We start from the raw sequence: 19,842 nt of genomic DNA on the forward strand, positions 1-19,842 counted from the left end.
CAGTTCTTGAGGAAGTCTTCTTCCAGGTGGCTCATAAAAAGGTTGGCATACTGTGGGGCCATTTTAGTGCCCATAGCTGTTCCCATCATCTGGAGGAAGTGTTGATTATTAAAAGTGAAATTGTTGTATGTGAGGATGAAGTGTATAAGGTCAGTAATATCTTTGGGTCTGTATTCTGAGTTGTAATCTTGTTCCTGTAGATATGTAAGGCAGGCTTGGATGCCATCCTGGTGTGGGATGTTGGTATATAGGCTGGTAACATCCATGGTGGCCAGGAGTGTGTTACTGGGAAGGTGGTCTATGTTTTTAAGTTAGTAACTGAAACACTTTCAGAAGTATTCTAAATCAATTTAGCAACTTTTGGCAGTACATGACTATATATAAGTTGGCGGAAGGCTTCTCCCACCACCCCATAAAAAAGGGCTGCGAAGTGACATATCAGGGTTTGCCCTGATCAAAACAAGTAGAACAGTCATTTACACATGTAACTCTTCTGTGCTGTGTTGCTGCCCAGTGCCAGTAAGTGGCCAGCGATAACCTCACAGAAGGTATCAGAACCCAACTAGTTATTTGCAAAATAGATTATTTGCAAGCTTTCGGGCGCACACACCCTTCCTCAGGCATAGGAGAATGCAAAGGCTGTAAAATTTCTCCTAGGTGGAAATGAAAATTCATATTTCACAGGAGAGCTGGAGGTATTGTACGGCTGGAATAGTTCATTTTGTACAAATTTGGCTCAGATAAAAGTTAGTACAGTCTTTTTACCTCAAAGTTGTCTGGTGACAAGCAGGATGTAGAATTATGTTTTCTTCTGGTTACGATGTTTCATAATTTACTGGAGAGTGGGGAAATGGAATGCTCTCCAGGGCCAGGAATTTCTTTTGTGTTGAGGTGCCTCCGAGCTCTGTGAGAATGCACATTTAACTCCAACAGGTAGGAGCAAGATGGCAGCTTTCAGGTTTCCAGGTGGTAGATTTTGCTTCTTTCTTGTAAAATTATGAAATTTTCATTTAAAAATGGCCAAATTCATTTTAGCTTCGAGATAAAAAGACTGTTCTAACTTTTATCTGAACCATGTTTCCACAAAATGAACTATTCCAGCCAGTAGATTTTACAACACATCCACCTAGGAGAAATTTTACAATCTTTGCATTCTCCTATGCCTGAGGAAGGGTGAATGTCCCCAAAAGCTTGCAAATAAAGACTTTTTTTTTTTTGCAAATTATCTAGTTGATCTAATAAAAGATATCACCTCTGCCGCAAGTTCTGATTCCTTTTGCCTGTAGGCCAATACAGCTACAACTTACATTCTTAATAACCTTACAGATGCATACAGCCATATCCTGGGAAAAATCATTAGCACATTTTATCTGCATACTTTAAAAAGACTCGATGCAGGATGGTGGATTTGTATACATGTAGGATGCCAGGCCAAAAGGCTTTCTCTTGGGACAAATGTGATGTCTATTTAAAGTCAAGAGACCAATTTCTTTATGAGAATTTTTAATAATTTATTAAAGCTTAAGCTCTGAGGGTAGCCTGTATTTCTTTCAGTTACCTCCCACAATATCTAGCTTACAAGTAAACAGCATCTGCCACACTGGTATCAAGAAATCTAAGAGGTGCACTCTCCAGTTTGTCCTTTCAAAGATCAATGATGCTTGCAATAGGGTTTTCTGTAAGTTTCAAGATGCATTACCTTTAAGTGGGGGAAAATGAAGAGTGGAAAATGCATAAGAAAGGTAAATAAAAAGGTATAATTAGATAGGCTGAAAAGAAATAATATCACTGCATTCTTTCATGCAATGTGCCAACAAAATGATGCTTACTTACAAAATTCAAACCCATATTCTCTGAACATATCCTAACACTGACCACAGTAGACAGGAAGGCAGAACTAATCAAAATTTAGTATTTACATCTCCCCTCTGATTTAGGAGAGACTTTGCTAAGCTTAAAGAGCAAATGGCATGAAAAATTAGACTGAAAAAGGGTTCACTTTCCCACACTGAAAAAATAATGTTTACTGAGCAGAGAATAGCTCAGGACAGGAATGGATTCCAGAGTCAGAAAGCCCTGATTTTTATAAGCTTGAAGTTATCCACTGGATTTTGGTGGCCTGACGTCTTCAAATGACACTGGGAACCAATTTAACTCTTCTGAATACCATCCAGCACCCTGCAGTCCAATACCAGATTTGAAAGCATCCAATTCCAAATTATACTTGCAGGAGTACACTTTCTCACCAACTAGAGGGGATAACTGAATATTAACTGCCTGAACTCCAGATAACCAACATAAATGATTACTTCTTAAAAGGAACAGACTGATCTGTGGTCATGCAGACAAATGCACCTTCCTGCCACTTTTAAATCTAATCACAAAAAGTAGGTCAGACCATTTTCTATAGGATTTAAGAGGGTTTGAGGAGTGTATGGGAGTGGGTGAGGGTTTGTCAGATCCACAATACAATTGAAGCGTTCAGGAAGGATTGGTTGAGGACAAGAAAAGGGACCCAGTTTGGGTTCTTGGGAACCGAAAGTTTTCTGGACAGTTCAGAAAAGAACTCTTTCAATTCAGAAAGAAAGAATACTCCTACGGAAAAGAGAATTTATTTTATGGATGATAGGTAATAGGTACCAAATTGGGAAAGAAGGGTGTTGTTTCTGCCTTTTAACACTTACATGGTACCTTTCACACAAAAATTCAAAAGCTTTTTGCAAAGGGTAAGGCTCCTTCTTTTACCGAAGAAGAGAAACAGGTTGGCCAGTTTTGCCCAATGTCAAAGAGCTACAAACAGCACGATCTTCAGTAGCCTGTTCTGGTATATAGCTAAATGTTTAGTATTTAATCCTGATCAACCCATCTAAGAGAGCTGCTCTGAGTCTAACTGCCCTGTTACAAATGGGGAAATGGAAGCAGAGGGCTTAAGTGGGTTTCCGAAAGCCATACAGCATATTAGTGGCAAAGCCCTGTAACTTTTGGATTCCCAGACCTGGGTTTATTCTTTCAGAATGAGGACTGCATTTGCATACACTCCTTTGAATATGAAGTACATAGCTTTACTTCTAACATCTAAATAGTACCCAATTTGTTTCAGTGGGTGACAACTGACAAGCCAATATAACTTTCATACTTCAAGCACAGGAGCAATATATTTGCATTTCTCAGTAGGATGGGCCTTCATAAATGTTATAATATCGGTAGCAACACAATAAAATCTGTCTCTCTGGTGGCTAGCTACAAGGAGAGATCAAAAAATCAATTAAAGCAGAATATTAACTTTAAGGTAAAAAATATGAAGTAAAGGTCCACAAAAAACAAAGAGGGGTCCCTCTAGCCATCAGACTGTATCACCTCATAATCCCATTGGCACCCAGAAGATTAGAAACACGTTTCAATTTACCCACAAAGGCAGCCATCTGTGCTGCTGTTCTTCCCACAGAGTTGACAAGATCAGTCTCTGCTCCAGCCTCTAACATCATCCAGGTGATTTCTTTGTTGCCTGAATTTGGGGAAGAAAGGGGTTGCGAGACACCCCAAGAAACAGACCTTTTATTTAACTTACAGATGCACATTTTTTGGGACAAACAAGTAGATAACTACAAATCATACTCTAAGCCCTAATAACAGTGGGGTCCTTGGTTTAACAGCAGATTAAGAAGCCAGCACCACACATTTTGCTTATTAGCAAAACCCAAGAGAATATAAAATTCATTCTCTCAGGGCCAAATGTTGCCTTCAGTTACGCACATTCACCTCCCACTGGGGCCCATGGGAGTAGCATGTTTTAACTATGCCAGGATCTGGCCCCAATGGATAGCAGTACAGAAATAAATTCTGTTAATCTAGTTTGACAGAACTTCTACAGCATCTGTTCTATGAGAAAAACAAATTCAGTACTATTATACAGCAGAAGTGTAGAAAAGAGAACAGATTGTTCCTTTCTTCCCAGTGGGAATAGGACATTCAGACTAGGCAAAATACCAAAAAAGATAAAGTTATATTTGATGGCAAGATGAGATCTCTTAATTGGTGCCCTTCAGAGACTAATAAAAACACTTGTAACCAATCTTGTTAATTCTTTTTCAAAATATACTCTTCTTTTACTTCCTTTTTCTGGGAGTGTACTGCTTAGAGAGAGGTGAATACAAAAGAGGAAAACAGAATAGCTGTTTCTGTCCACTTCCTTCACATTAAAACAACAATACTGTTTCAGTTATGCCCATATTCTTTTTGTACTCACAGATAACGTTTTAAAAAAACAACATGGGCATTCAAGATAGAGGCAATGAGGAAAGATTCTCAGTTGGCACATGTCTATTGATTTTAATATAGTTATGTTAATTTGTGCCACCTGAGAATGTATCCCCTATCTGTTCTGTCGGTGGGATATTGCTTGACATAACAGGAGGAAGAAAATCTCCAAACCTTTACACCAGAGCTTTAGGATGAGATTGGTAAGGATCCGACCACATTAAACATCTAGGATAGGGGTAGACGAAACGGTAGATCCAGCCAGTGGCTAGACTCCATTTCCCAGAAGCCCCTGCGCACATGGCTGTGGCCGATTCCCACGGAGATCCCAGCAGTGGTAGCACCATGACAGTGCAGAGCTGGGATTTTCATGGAGACCAGCCCCAGTAACGCTAGCAGGGAGTACAGCTGGGTGGGGAGCTTCTCTGGGGCCAGGGCTGGGATCTTGCAGTGGTGACAGTATGGTCCGGAGCCGGGGCAAAGCTGCAATCCACTGTCTGCAACCCCTGCCTGGGGCATGCAGGCAGCAGATCACAGTTCCACCCTAGCTCCAGACCATACTGTCACCGCCACAAGATCCCAGCCCCGGAGCAGCAACTCAACCAGCTGCACACCCTGCCAGTGCTACTGGGGCTAGTTTCCACGGAAACCCTGGCCCTGTGTTCTCATGGTGCTGCCACAGCTGGGGTCTCCGTGGAAACCAGCCGCAGCCTTACGGACAGGGGCTACTTGAAAATAGGCACACTGTGGGCCCAATCCAGCCTGGACTTTGCCCACCCTTGATCTAGGACTACATGTGTATTTTGTATAAATCGAATGAATAAAATGTAAATTTTAAACTCTATATTGTACTGTCAAATCTTATGCTAATTTCTCTAGGGATTATACTTTCAGAAAGACCTGTGTGATATAGAAAAGAAGTGTTTTTAAATGGTCTGAACTTCCCTAATCTACATCTCCTCCCTCTATCCCAGATAATCATAGCCCATTTCCTGATTGCAAAGGAATTATTGTTCATTTTAGCAGGGAACAGAAAACAGTACCATGTGACTGGTTACAAACCACCAACATAGCTCAAAGTTCAAAATTAGGTATGTGCAGGGAACCGGTAACAATCAATTCTTAGGGAAAAAAGAACAGAGATGCAGAAAACCTTTTTTGCAAAAGTTTGTTTAAGTTCAAGGGGGCCACAATTTGCTTGGGGACATTATACAAGCAGAAAAGGCTAAACCTGACAAATCTCAAATATTAGACCAGGAGGTTTTTTTAAAAAATACAGATGTAGAATATGAAAAAAAATCCATTCAGTCTTCAATAAGAGGGTGCCTTTTCTAGGAACTCAAACACTGTTCACACTACTGCACAGGAATGGGATTTTAAGGCTCTCAGACTCAATACTGCAGTAATCTTCTGTACATGCCCAAGCAGCTAAACAAAATCAACTTTTACTGTCAGAAGCACCTTTCTTATATACTCTGTTGCCCTACCAGTTCTACAGCTCCAAATACATTAATGTTACTTGTATACAGGCCTGCTAGCTAACTATCAGCTGTGAACTTTATATGCACTTACCCGACAATCCAGCAAACATCAGGGCAGTATATCCATGCTCGTGTTCATTGCAGTTAACGTCAGCTCCATGCCGCAAGAGCAAACTACACATGTCAACTTTTCCTTTGTATGCTGCATGCATTAGAGGAGTCATGCCATGCTAATAAAGGAAGAGATATACATAGACACATAAATTACCTCTATTGTTCTTTGTACCACTCACGATTTTCACCAGGCAATTAAATACCTAGGTAGAAGGCCCTTTTAGATTAACAAAAGCAAACCAAATCATAAATGCAAGACTAGATGAATAGAAACATTTTGGTAAATTCAAGTATATTTATTTGCTGCACCACTTTTTTTAATATTCTGTACAATGGCATTCAAAAACAATTCAGTGTTCAAAACCAAAATAACTGTGTTTGTTTCCTGAAGGTCTCCCATATATAAACCTGAAGACAGGTTATGTTCCAATGTGAAGGTTATGTTCCCTAAATCATATAGAATCAAAGAAATTAAGGGCTGGAAGGGACCTTGAAAGATAATCCAGTCCCCTGCTCTGGGCAGGAATATTGCTGGAAGAAGGATGTGCTAGAGCAGGGGTTGTCAACTGGGGGTACGTGTACCCCTGGGGGTACTTTGAAAGGTGCCAGGGGGTATGTGGGTGTAGGTAGGGATGGAGTGCCACCGCCTCACAGGAGTAGGGCTGGGGAGGGGCAAGAGCAGGGTCATACAGACACTGCATTGCCGCTGCTCACCACACCCTCGCTCCGCATCTGGCCGCTTGACACCCCCCACTTCTGCGCCCTGCATCCGGCTGCTCGCCACTCCCTCCCCCCGGCTCTGTACCCCCAGGGGTACACTTATTAAAGAGGAGACTGCTGGGGGTACACTTATTAAAAAAGGTTGAAAACCCATGCTAGACAAAGGACAAGATAGCGGGAACAATACGAGCAGCAGCAACAAATTTGTGCACTGAAAAGACAGAGGCAGATGTGGTTGAAACTAATAGTAGCTGAATTATTCTCTGACTATACTGTAAATGATGTTTAAAAAATGTTATCTTGGCATATGGAACAGACAGACCTAACAAGTATATGAAAGTCAGCTATCCCCTCTCTCCTTTTGAAAAGGTTGAAGTGTATATATGTCCATGCCCTAGTCTCTTTTTACAGTATAGCCAGGGCCTAAAGATTAATATATTAAAAAAAAATTGGAAAGGAATGGTTTATACACAGCTATCTAATTTGTTATGGTTTTTCTGGTGTCTACATTTATTAAAATATTAATAAGAACTACAGGGGCGTATATAATTTTATATTCGTCCCTTAGGGAAGATACCCAATTAAAATTACTGTACAGTCTTGTCTTTTTTTTTTGTAGTAGAACAAAGACAGGGTCTCAATACAAATATCATAGAGGATAGGAATATTTTCAGCATGTGTAACTAATAGGGGTGCACCAATAAAGATGTTTTGGGCTGAGACTGATGGCTAATTAATGAGCCATATCGGCCAATACCGATCCAACTGCCGATATGCAGCCCAGCAGCTTGGAGAGCAGCTTCTGGCTGGTAAGTCTGTGGGGGAAAGGGGTGGAGGGGCAGATCAAGGCCCCCACAGTGAGGGAGGGAGCGGGGCTGGGGAAGGCGCTGCACAGCTGGGGTGGGACATGGTACAGAGCCGCAGGTGGCTTGCGCGGGGGGTGGCTCCCACCACTGTGCGCACCCCAGGGGAGGCATGGGGAGCGTGCTGCTGGGAGTGGAGGCTAGGGTGAATTCTGGGGCGGGTGTAGCCCCCCCCCCACAAAAAGCCACTCCCAGTACTGCTGCCACCCGCCCCACGCACAGCCCCAGCCCAAACCCCCACTGGGAAGAACCCGGTGCTGCCTCCAACAGCAGCCCAACCTTGCCTTGCACACAGATCTAGGGGGCACCCCTGCCATGCCTCCTCCAGGGGTGCACGCAGCAGCGGGAGCCACCTCCCCCACTCACCCCCCACAGACAAGCTGCTCGTGGCTACCCCCCATGCTGCCCTGCCCTAGCTGGGCAGCGCCCCTACCTACTCCTGTCCCAGCCCCACTCCCTCCCTCACTGTGGGGGCCTCAATCTGTCCCCTCCATGCCCCTATGCCCCTTCCCTCCCCTCTACCCCTTCTCCCGCAATAGACATATCAGTTGAACGCTGCTCTCCAAGCTGCTGGGCTGGCTGCACACATGCACGTGGCATTTATCAGACATTATTGGCTAGATCAGTCAAAAAAAGGCTGACTGCCAATAATGTCAATTTTCCTTTTATTGGTGCCGATACATCGGTCCATATTGTATCGGTGTACCTCTAGTAACTAGATCCAGAATAATATCTTTGGGTCACAGAAAGACTTCTATGAAATTATCTGAGGTATGATAATATTGAAAAAGCTGGTTGTTCTTAATCTGTTTATTTTTGTCCAAAATGTTCTCTCTTAAAAAAGATAGATACACCCACCATACACTTTAAACAGATGATCTTCAATCCTTCCCTCCCCCCCACCGCCACACCCCCCACCAATGTGGACACTTTTACAAAGCTGAAAAGTAAATCTTAAAAGAGCTAAGTGGTTAATCTGCACAGAAATATATATTAATAAATAATTAAATGTGTGCACTTTCTTCCTGCTCAAGAAATCTGTGTTTGGACCACCGCATTTCCTATTCTAATCCTAGCCTTTCAAAGTCACAACAGAGATAAAAGGAATAGGCTACCCACTAGCATCTTCTGAGGAAACCATAGGAGTTTTGCATCACTGTACATGGAAGCTGAAAGTCAAGGGACTTGTCCAGATGCAGTGTGTTATATACATGAGAGGAAGATGACATTTGGATTGCTGACTTGAAACAGACTAAATTAGCAGATAGCTTATTAAGCAAATGAACTAAAGAAACTCCTTTGTTTTTTTGATATGGAACTCAGTATGATAGAATCAGTACTCTAGAAACTACTAAACTGTATTATTCTCAGCAAAGGCTATTTTCCAAATCTCTTGATTCCTACTATTCCCTGATGTTAAAAATGAACACTTCTTAATCTTAACTCTCACTTAGCTCACAAGAGCAGCATATTAAGATATTAATACTGAGTGCTTACACAGTATTGTAGGCATTCCCTATAGGCTTAATTCTGCAGTAGGAATACCAAGTGGTGCCTCTGAGATCAACCCAAAACTTTACAGAATTGGACCCTCTACCAGCTGAGAGTGCTTAGCATAAGTGTTTCCCAAATGGCATAGTTAGCTGAAACAACTCTTAGCTCCTTTCTCCCCAACCTTTCCCCTCCATAATCATTGGTGTTGAAACCATGACTAGAGCAGACTGCTTCTCAAAGAGCCAAGGCACAACTGGCCCTCTCTGCAATCTTGGAGAAAGCTGTGTGGTTATTCCAATGTACATCAGAGATTAAATCAACCTTGGCCTGCAGGCTCCCAGGCTTTAGGAAAGCACACAAACCATCTTTGTGACTCATTTATTCTCTTCAACTTGGATCTCTTAGTGAGCATAGTTCAACTAAAATGTGAAGTACTCATTCCTCTACAGATATTATAAAGCCTCTTCTGTGTGACTTTTACTATGGCAAAAGGTATGTAACTTTGGAAGCTATCACCACTGGTAATAGTTTAAGTGAGGGCTGTCCAACAAAGGGTTAGCATGTAGCCTGAAGATTTTTCCCAGAATGGGCACCACTGCTCTCTTCCTCCCACCACTGCTCCTATCACAGCATCCAGGTTCTTCAAGCTCCCCCACCCTCCTCTAGCTTCTACTTCTACTTCACCTTCTTCTACTTCTAGTAGTGTGGTGATGTGGGAAGGGGTACAGGTGCCCACACTGTGCACATGGCAGGGGAAGGGGGCTGGGGTGATTGTGCTGCATATAAGAAATGCAGGACCTGGGCTGTCCACAGTGATGGTGGACACATGCTTGGGAGGGGAGAGGGAAGCTGGGTTGCCTATATAGCATGCATGGCTAAGAATGGGGTAGGAGCTAGGCTGCCTGTGCAATATGCATGGCTGGGAAGGGGGAGCCAGGCTGCCCATGCTGTGCATGTGGTGGAGAGGGTATATGCTAGGCTACCTGTGGGGCAGGAACCCCATGGTAAGCATCCCTCAGTCTGCACCTGCACCTGATATGGCCCTTGAAACTGCAGCTTGCATAGCATGTGGCTACCAGCTGCCTGGTATTTGGACAGCCCTGGCTTAAGCCCACATCCCCATAGGACAACAGTGACTTATATTCAGCACAGGGAATAAAACTGCCTCTGCATCCTACAACTGCACCATAGCTGCTTATTCAGGGAGAGTGCTAAGAGTTGCGTGGGGGTAAAAAAAGCACTTTACCAGAAGCAGCAGTGCATTACCTCCACCTGGTTCTGTAGCGTCTGTATAGATTGGGAGCTTCAGTGGGACTTCTTGGTGTTTTTATCTAATAGCTGATTCAATCAGCTATTAGATAGAAGTGTCAAAAAAGCCCCATTAAAGCGCCTGATCTACAAAGATGTTGGGAAAGCTAGGTCCAGCTAACACAATGCCTCTTCTGGGCATATGATAGGCTCTATGTGGGAATATGCCAAATTTAAAAGTGCCACTTTTTCCCTCCCAGGTCTGCAAGCAACCAAAATCTTAAACCCTTGTTTGGTCTGAAGGGCTTGGTCATTAGTTGAGGCAATACTTAGGGACTGAGGAAAACAGCAATGGAAGAGAAGGAACGAAACATGGTCAATGCCACAAGCAGTAGCAGGGAGCTCATTTATGAAGAGATTGAATACATTTGCCATCCAATTGGTCTTCCCAACTGAACATAAATTAATTTATATTAGATATTAATTTATATAGACTATCTGCTCATCTGAAGCCATCTTCAGCTAGATGAATTTTGCAACTGGATTCTAAAAATGCTTGTAACTGACCTTTAACAGCAGTGCTATTTGTCTGGTTTAATTTCTTGGATAAAATATTGTCAACCTTAAGAAAGTTTTGTTATCTTCAATGCTAACTGTTCTCTACTCCCATTTAATTTATTTAAGCAAATGTTACAATTTAGAACTCACTGGGAAGAAAAAAAATGGAAAGAGTTTTCTAAATACGTGTAATTAGACACAGTGCACTAACAACATATGTACTAATTAAATTTCAGTTAGGTACAAGGTGTTACTTATAGCTGTATTTTTGTTACTTCTTATTTTTAGTGTTGATATAGGAAATCAACTTGTTTTCATACTTATACTGTGTAAGATGTCTACAATGACCTGTAATGAAAGAATAGTTATGATCTACAAAGAAAGAGTGGGATGCCTAACATATTATTTGAGATTTCTGGATGAAGCACCTTGTTTTTCAAACTGCAAGGTGTTATAGCCAGAATGATCTCCACAATAACAGTCAAGAATATGAAAGTTTCTCCCCAGCATGACAGAAAGTTTATATTGGACTAGCACTAGTAGACTACATGCAAGTTAATTTTAGGCAAACTGGGCACTTGGCAAAGATTACTGTAAACAAACACACAATAATAAAAAAGGCTATTAGTGATTGTAGTGATTTTGAGGAATTCAGTTACATAATTTATGTATTACAGTGGACTGAATCCAAGAGGCCAAAATATAAATGGACTGCAATCTCAGATATGTTAAAGTGCTAGTCTAGTGGAAACAGCAATGCATCAACACCAAAGTGATATTATATTTGTAACAGGATTGCAGAGTGCCTTATAACTATGTTCAGTTTAATCTATTAACAAAGATGAAATATTTGCACTGTCCTGTGCATTCTGAACAGAAGTATCTGGACAAGATTGAGATGTACAAATGAGAACTATAACATACTATCAGCATTACTGAAGAAAATGTTCAGAGCTGGAAAGTGACATGCTTTCTCTAGAACAGTTTAGAATGGTTCCTTACTAGTCTAGCATATGGAGAGAGTATGCTAACCTCCAACTTGAAACCACAGCAATTGTAGAATAGGTTCTATATTCCCACAAGGAAGAGAGCTATGAATAACTGCTGAACAATTCTCCCCCTAATAAGCTTCTGAATGAGAAATCTCTATCTACAATTTTGTACCTGTTTTCATAAAATACTTTTCACTGACTTTCCATTGGTCTCTAATGATCTTACTGTCCTGGGTGCTGGTTATAGCTGTGTTGGTTTAAGGATAGAGGCAGACAAGGTTCTTTGGGTAAATGTGAGATCTTTTATTAGACCAACTGAGTAGTTGGGAAAGTTGTTCTTTGCAAGCTTTCAGGCACAAACACCCTTCTTCAGGCATAGGGAGAGTATGCTAGTGTGTGCGCGCTCTTTTGTGTGGAACAGAAGCCACTATGCAAAATACAGGTCTGTGAAAATGCAACTTCATGGCAATGGAGATCAGAGAGGATAGGAGACAATAGGTGCGAGACAGGTAGGTGGGAGGGGAAGGGGAGAATGTTGACCTGTTGGTAGAAGGTAGCTGGTAAAATGTAGAGTGGTTACCTGGGGTTATTGGATGGCAGGCAAGTTATAACGTGCGATAACTCCAATGTCTAGATTGAGTTTATTATTTTTTGTATCCAGTAGATTTATGAAGTGAAGTTCATAGGCTCATCTACGAAAGGTGCTTGGTAAATTCCCTTTGAGGATTAGAACTGAGAGACTGGAGAGAGAGCGGCTGTTTTGTGAGAAACATACACCCACAGATAATTGGGTATTTTTGTACAAAAAAAAAAAAAAAAATCCCCATGAATCACACACCATTAGTTATGACATACCATCCTCCCCTGGAACCTGTAATGGAAAATCCTCGAACAACTGCAACTCATACTAGAAGAAGACCCAATTCTTAAAGAGATCTTCCATAAATACCTTTAAACAAGCACCAAATTTCACTAACCTCATCACCAGAAGCAAATTTCCTATGGCCCAAAGCACACTTAATGGATCCACAGCATGCCAGGACAAGAAATGTAAATCCTACCAACACATCTCCACCACTCCCACAATAACTACACCCCATAACAGAACCATCAGCATTCCTGGATTTTACATCTGCACCTCCAGAAATGTAATACATCTCATCCAGTGCCCCAAATGCCCAGATGGAAAATATGTAGGAGAAACCAAGCAAGTGTATACCAGAATGCACACTGAAAATCTATCAAAGACCAATATACACAATAACATGTACGTGCACACTTCTCAGAAAACAACCACTCTCTCTATTTTAATCCTCAAAGGGAATTTACAAAGCACCTTTCACAGATGAGCCTATGAGCTTTACTTCATAAATCTAATTTAGCCATCTTTAAATTAGTGGAGCATTACACAGTTATAATCTCCCTTGAACGTAATATTTTAGCAGTTGTCTTTATCTGCATTTAATTGACAAAAAAAAAAAAAGAGAAATTGTAAGACTTGTGTTGAGGTTGGTTAAGTATCAGTACTTTAATGTAAAATATATTACATGGATCATTATTTTGGGAATATATTCAGAATATTCAGAGTTTAATGCAATTATAAACTTAAAAAAATTCAAAACAAGTTTAAAATGATTAAAGAGCACAAATATAACACTCGAACAACTTTGTCTCCTTTCTGTACCACCACCGGGAGGCAGGAGAACATTTTTTCTAAAAAGTCAGTTTTACCTGATCCGTACCAGATTAAGATATCTTAATAAAATTATATCACATTGTATGGTAGCACTAACTGGCAAATGTAGACATAAAATGTACCAGCAAACTACTAAAAAACACTAATAACACTACCCAAAAAAAGAATGGCCTCCGGCCTAGTTATGCTCCCATTTCAGCATCTAGAGCAGCTGATCCTGCCCCCACCCCCAAGTTTCTGAATATGATCCATATTTAGATACTAACATAAATAATAAAATTACTAGTGATAGGAGAAAATAGTGGAGGAGGATTGATTTAGTTTGTTAAAAATAATCTCTTATTATTTCAGATTTGTATAATGGATTAATTCAAATATCTGATGTTTTATACTACCTTTATTAATTTATAAACTCAAAATATTATTTTAGAGAGACATCTGACAAATTTCAGTTTCTTTTCATACTATAAATAACCAAAGATAATAGAATGCATTCCTAAACTATTCCTATAATTTTTTTAAATCATAAAAAGAAGCACTACACATCACACTTCCTAAAAAGAACATAATAATCCCTTCATGTAACTCCTCCACCCTTATATCATCATATGCAGTTCCAGATGTGTTTAGTGGGGTTAATCTTTAATGGACTGTGAAACTAGGCAAAGTGTACATAAATATTGCTAACACTATTACAAAAAAATACCATGCTACAGATTCTCCAGAAATGTGTGTCATGGTTCGCTGTAGTTTTCCAATGTAGGTGCATTTAAAGAGAAGTTGCACCTATGCTGTATCTTAGTCCTAATAACAAAGATTATTCTAACAGTTTGTTAAAAAGGTTGCCAAAAATCTCAGCCTTAATTCAATCGTGAAATATCCAATATAATAAATGGTACACAGATATTCCAAAAATATCTACAAATGAACACTTTGGGTCTAAACCACTTAGGTAAACATTTAGGGAACCTAACCATAAATTCTGAAGAATCATAGGGACACAAACAACTTTCTTAAAGGGCATTACATGTTTGTATTTTTTCTTGAGAAAACTAAGCTGCAAATACCATTATGCACAGCTGTGTTGAGAAGATTCCGGTTCTCATAATATTCTCTTTCTGTACATCTATTGTTGAAATTGTAGTTTTGCAACTGTAGTTAAAGAGTAGTTTGATGGTTCTTTAAAACACTGATTTCCACAGGTGACAGGAACAGTGTGATACTCTGATTGGACAAAACTTATTGGCTTGGTGGAACTGCATAATATTAATAAATGAGATGAATATAATAAAAAGAGTGATAATTAAAGGTTTGGTTTCATTTGATCTATTTATATCAAAATTGTATTCCATAAGATGAAAAAAAGTATATTTTTTCATCAGTTATACTTACATAAAAGTCCTGCCCCAGAATCTTCTGAACCTCAGCTAACACCGCTTTCCACCTTTCCTGCAATTCTGAGCTAATCAATGTCACTAATCATGCTTGCTGTGCAGCAAAGTTAGGTTGTTTTGATAGTGCAAGTTTGTCCAATAATACTGCATCTGCTTAAAGAGCTGTGGGTAACTGCAATAGCATAACTTTAAAAATTAAAATGTGGGTGACTGAACACTACTACAAACTGCGAATTAAAAGCCATTTTTGAGCCTCCCTGTGCTATCTTCCTGGCTGACAAAACTCAGGCAGAAAGTATGAGCAAACACATACTATTATGTAAGCTTGATGACAGCAAACATGAAACACTCTGAAAGACTGAAATATCATTCAAAAGCTTACAGGTTGAAAAGCTATTCAGAAGCCTGCTGTTTCCCCAGGTTCTAAATAATAAAGCTATTAATGCCTAGGAAACCTGAGGCTTCTGAATAGCTTGCAAACCAACCACTCCTTTTTGATAGATCCAGGAAGATACTTTAAAAGATTTATTGTACCTCATCCAAGCAATTGACACGGACATTCTTGCTACCCAACAGCCTTCCAGCTTCTTCTGTATTTCCTTTAAAAAAAGGGGAAAATGGTGTTCCATTAAAAGTAAAGAGGAAGGAGAGAAGAGTTAGAAATTAAGAATCAAGCATTTTAATCAAGAAAATTAAGAGCTTACTTTTTTTTCTTTTCTGTTTAACTATAAATTTACAACACCTATCCCCCCCTCTTCCCCCAACAAGAATACACTAAAACCCACATCCACAGAAAAAGGGTTTTGCTGGCAGTTTTCCTATTACTTATTCCTTAAGCCCCGTTCACAAGGGTAGAGAAACAGGTTGCTTTGTTTCACTTCATCTCCTGAAGGCATTCATACTCTTACAGCAATTTCTGTGACCTTCTCTGATGCCTGATGTGGTTCCAGACTGCAGGAAGAAATCATGGTTTTTGCTCTTTACTTTAATGTTTCTAACATACTCTTTAGCATTTTTCTCATATTTGTATTGATGTGTTAGGATGATTTTATGAAACTATTATTAAAAAGGATTGTTGACATCTTTTCTTTTGGTCATAATTTTTCATATATGTTTATATTATACATCAATTTTACAGCTAAACTTACTGTTGATGAAGACAGTATAGTGCCCAAACAGTACTCATAAAGTCCCAAACTGCATACATATGCAAGCTATATTAGTGTGATTTTGAAGCAAAATCTTACTTTAAAAATGTAAACCCTTAACATTTAAAAAACACCTGTTCTGCATCTGACAGTCATAGCAGCTGCTGTGAGGTCTGACTTCAGTGTCAGTTGTGAATCAATGATAGCATTAAACAATAATAAACTATGTTGGCCTTGGATTCTGTTGGAACTTGTTTCAAAGTCAAATTAGCTGGGGTATTCTGACTTTATATACAGCTTTGTGCATGTCCTTTCACAGCATCTGATGAAGTTAGCTGGGGCTCATGAAAGCGTATGCTATATTTCTCTGATTTAGTTAGTCTATAAGGTGCAAGTTAATCCTGCCTTCTTTATTATAGGGCCAGGTCAGAAGTTAATGGATGTGGTAGCTCTATCAGAATTTTTGCAACAAAAAAATCCAACATGATATTGCCATTCATAATGAAAATAAAGTATATGGCACAGAATAATTAAACAAGACAATCCTGCCATCAGCACTTCTGCTCCTGGAACACTGGTTTGGCCTTGTACGCTTACAATCCAAAGTGCAGCCAGTTTTCTGTTAACTGTATGCATGTTGAAAAAGTGAGTACTTGAATAAATTTATGACCTTACCTAAAAAATCCTTTTAGTTGAACTACAATGTGAGCATCTGTTTCAAAGCCCACTGAAACCAATGGAAAGACTCCCAAGGACTTCTTGAATGAGCTCTGGATCCAGACATATCTGAACAGTAAATTATGTTACAGGGAAAACGGAACAGCAAAAAAATAGGAACATGGGCCATGAACAGGTCTCTCCTATGAAGCAGTGTGCGAAACAAAAAAAAAAGTTATACAACCCCAGTTTTAAAGGTACTAAAATCTGACCAAGAAAGAGAGACAGAAATGTATGTAAATGTTCTCTAGCAATATTTCAGTATAACAGTACTTGTGACTTTGTTTGATTCCTTTTCCTTCTCCCCACAAAAGCATGACAAGTAATAAGAATAATTTGTTTTAATAATCATCCATGCATTTTTTCCCAGTAAATATGATTTTTTTTAAAAGGGTGAATCTGTAAATATTTCATGTACCTAATATGATGAGTGCAAAGAAGGGCTCTAGTTTATTCATTCAGATCCCAAACTAACATAAGAACAAAAGAAAGGCTCTATGCTAGGTCAGACCATGGGTCCATCTAATCCAATACCCATGGCATCCCCACCACCACCTCAGCAGGCTTGGGGATACTAAGCCAATCTGCTTCCGAACAGCTAATGAGCTACTGCCAGTTCTATACGCTCATGCTCTGCACACTCCACCACGTCTTACCAAACAACAAGTGGCAGGACACCCTTGGCAAGGGTCCCTGGTGGACCAACCTCTACTCCATCTACCTTGATCTCATGAGCTACCAGGGACCTCAATTAGAGGCCCCTGCATTGAGCAGTCTCCACCAGCATGTACTTTACAGACATCTCTGACACCTGTCCCTTCTGCCAGCACATGGAGATCCTGGCACACACCTATGTTAAATGCACCAGACAACAGCCCCTTCACCACCTCCTTAGAAAACTTCTCCTGAGGTTCTCACTGTCTTCTCCCCACACCTTTTCTTTTATGCACTTCCAACCTGTGGCCCCACTAAGTCCCAGGACCTCCTGGTCAACCTCCTCCTGGCTGTGGCTGGGGGAAGCCAGACAACTATAGGGCTGTTTTCCTGCCCCTCTTCCATGCACTTCTCTGGACAGAGTTTCACCAGGCAGCATCCACAGGCTCCCTGAACTTATTCAAGGGGTAGAGTGTACTGGCCAGCAAGCTCCGCTCCATGTCCGCCCCTCGAGTGGTCAGTAACTTTGATCCACACTCCCATGCCTGCTTCCTCTTCTTTTTGTCCCAAGAAACATGCTGTTTCCCACCACACCTGGCATAACGAATAGGCCTACTTTACAACACCAGGCAGAGTGCATGGTGATGGGAAGGGTGAACAGAGCCTGGCCACTCCCTGCTCCTCTCCCACTGCAGCTTCCAGCACTCAGAGCTTTGAGAAGTTCTGATTCTAAGGCTGCATCCATCTCTACCATGTTCGATACCCACTGATGGACTTTCCCCCCAGGAATCTGTCCAACGCTCTTTTGAACCTAGTTAAGCTACCAGCCCCCTTGGGGCCATGAGTTCTGCCAGTTAATTACATATGGTGTGAAAAAATCCCTTTTGTTCGTTTTAAACCTACTATCCTAATAGTTTACTTTTTATGATCCCCAGTTCTAACACTGACACAGATATTACATAATAAATCCCAATTTCCTATATTCGCAATCATTTTTCAAAATAATGTTATATGCTATACAAAATCTAGCATTAACAGATTTTTTTTATTAAAATCTTTAAACAGTTTGAATAACTCATTCCAGCAAAAGTGTATTATGCTAATGTCTGAACACTGAGATTTTTAACTGGCTGATCTAACTTTTGTCCAAATATGGTAAAGCGCAAGTAGTAAAGCATTACCAAAAAAAAAAAAAAAGAGAAGAGTAAATCTGACAGAGGACTTCAATTTAAAAAAAAATAAATTAGGGCCCTGAACCTGCAAACACAAACACCACAGTAACTGTAGTATGCTACCTAAAGTTTTAGCACACCACTAGTCCCAATGGGCTGCAGAGGACCTACACATGCAAGATTAGGCACAGTTTTAAAAGTCTGAAAGACCAAGGTTTTAGAAACTTTGAATCATTTTGAGCCTGTCAGTATTCTCTTCAATCAAGCTGACGAAGCACAAAAGAGAAAGGAAAAAAAAGGCTCTCATACTTGCTGCTGATAAAATCTAGAAAACACTTGTCTATGTAGCCAAGGACAGTCAAGTCATAGGAATATAAAAAATATATGAGGATTTTATATCATCTTTGAATTGCATCAAATATATATACAGGAAAGCCAGAAAGTATACAAATTCTTTATACATTTCATTTTGCTAGAAATTTGCTTTCAAACTTCAAGATATAGTCAGTGGGGGGGGGGAATGTCGAGAACCTGGATCCCTCCCTACTGCTGCCCACAGCCTTGCTGCGCACTGGGTCCCGTGCTGACAGCTGAGTTCCTTGTCACTGCAGGCAGGTCCCTCCCTGCAGCAGTGTGTTGGACTGGCCCCTGCAGGCTCCCTTTGTGCCTGACCAGCCCCTCACTGCTGTGTGCTGGGTGCCCAGTTACTCCCAACTGCTGCCTGGTCAATTCACAATTCCTCCAAGCAACTTGCAAGGGACCTGGCTGGCCTGTGTCAGGTTGCTCCAAAGCTGCTTGGCCAGATGTGTGCTGAGGCAGCTCAGCATGCATTGGCCAGGCTCTTTGCACGCAGCTGCAAATGACCTGCCAGGCACCGTCTCCACAGCCTGACAGATATGTGCCGAGTAACCCACCAGCCAAGCAGCAGCTCAGAGCAGCCTGGGGTCTTTTTTTTAAAAGGCCCCGCCCCACCCCCTTCCTCCCTCCTGCCCTCCCTCCTGGCTGCGGGCAGCTCACCCTCACTTCCAAGACGAGCCTTTGCTTCCCCCAGGGGGAAGAGAGGAATACACCACCTCGTCTTGGAAGCGAGTAAAGCCAGAGCAAGCTCGCTGCTCGGCGCCAGGGCGAGAAGAGGAGAAAACCTGCGCTACACCCGCGCTGCACACGGGCCCCACAGCGGAAGCCTCAGTTGTTGCCTTCCTGGAGCCAGGCCCAGGCCCCGCTCCTTTCCCCGCCCGTCGCCCCTCACCCTCAGCGATGAGGGCCAGCAACCGACACTCCTCAGCACGCAGCTCGCCCCTCCTGGCCGGCGCCATGGCAGCCCCGCAGCGGCG

The 19,842-nt window shown here is 41.2% G+C and overlaps 1 protein-coding gene across 2 annotated transcripts in view; it reads right to left on the reverse strand.

Moving 5' to 3' along the window:
* The window catches only part of ANKMY2 (ankyrin repeat and MYND domain containing 2), a 32,195-nt gene extending 12,359 nt beyond the window's left edge, over window positions 1-19,836 (reverse strand). Inside the window, exons 1-5 of one of the 2 annotated variants that reach the window (XM_025198230.1) lie at window positions 19,758-19,833; window positions 16,641-16,751; window positions 15,352-15,416; window positions 5,830-5,968; window positions 3,407-3,505 (exon numbers count right to left, since the gene is read on the reverse strand). In XM_025198230.1, the coding sequence (XP_025054015.1) occupies window positions 3,407-3,505; window positions 5,830-5,962 (232 nt within the window). In that variant the 5' untranslated portion in view covers window positions 5,963-5,968; window positions 15,352-15,416; window positions 16,641-16,751; window positions 19,758-19,833. Of the gene's footprint in view, window positions 1-3,406; window positions 3,506-5,829; window positions 5,969-15,351; window positions 15,417-16,640; window positions 16,752-19,757 lie in introns of both variants that reach the window. The other variant, XM_006018917.3, reaches the window with a different exon arrangement.
* Between the last annotated feature and the right edge of the window lie 6 nt (window positions 19,837-19,842).

Source organism: Alligator sinensis, unplaced genomic scaffold, assembly GCF_000455745.1.
Source record: "Alligator sinensis unplaced genomic scaffold, ASM45574v1 scaffold123_2, whole genome shotgun sequence".
NCBI lineage: Eukaryota > Metazoa > Chordata > Crocodylia > Alligatoridae > Alligator > Alligator sinensis.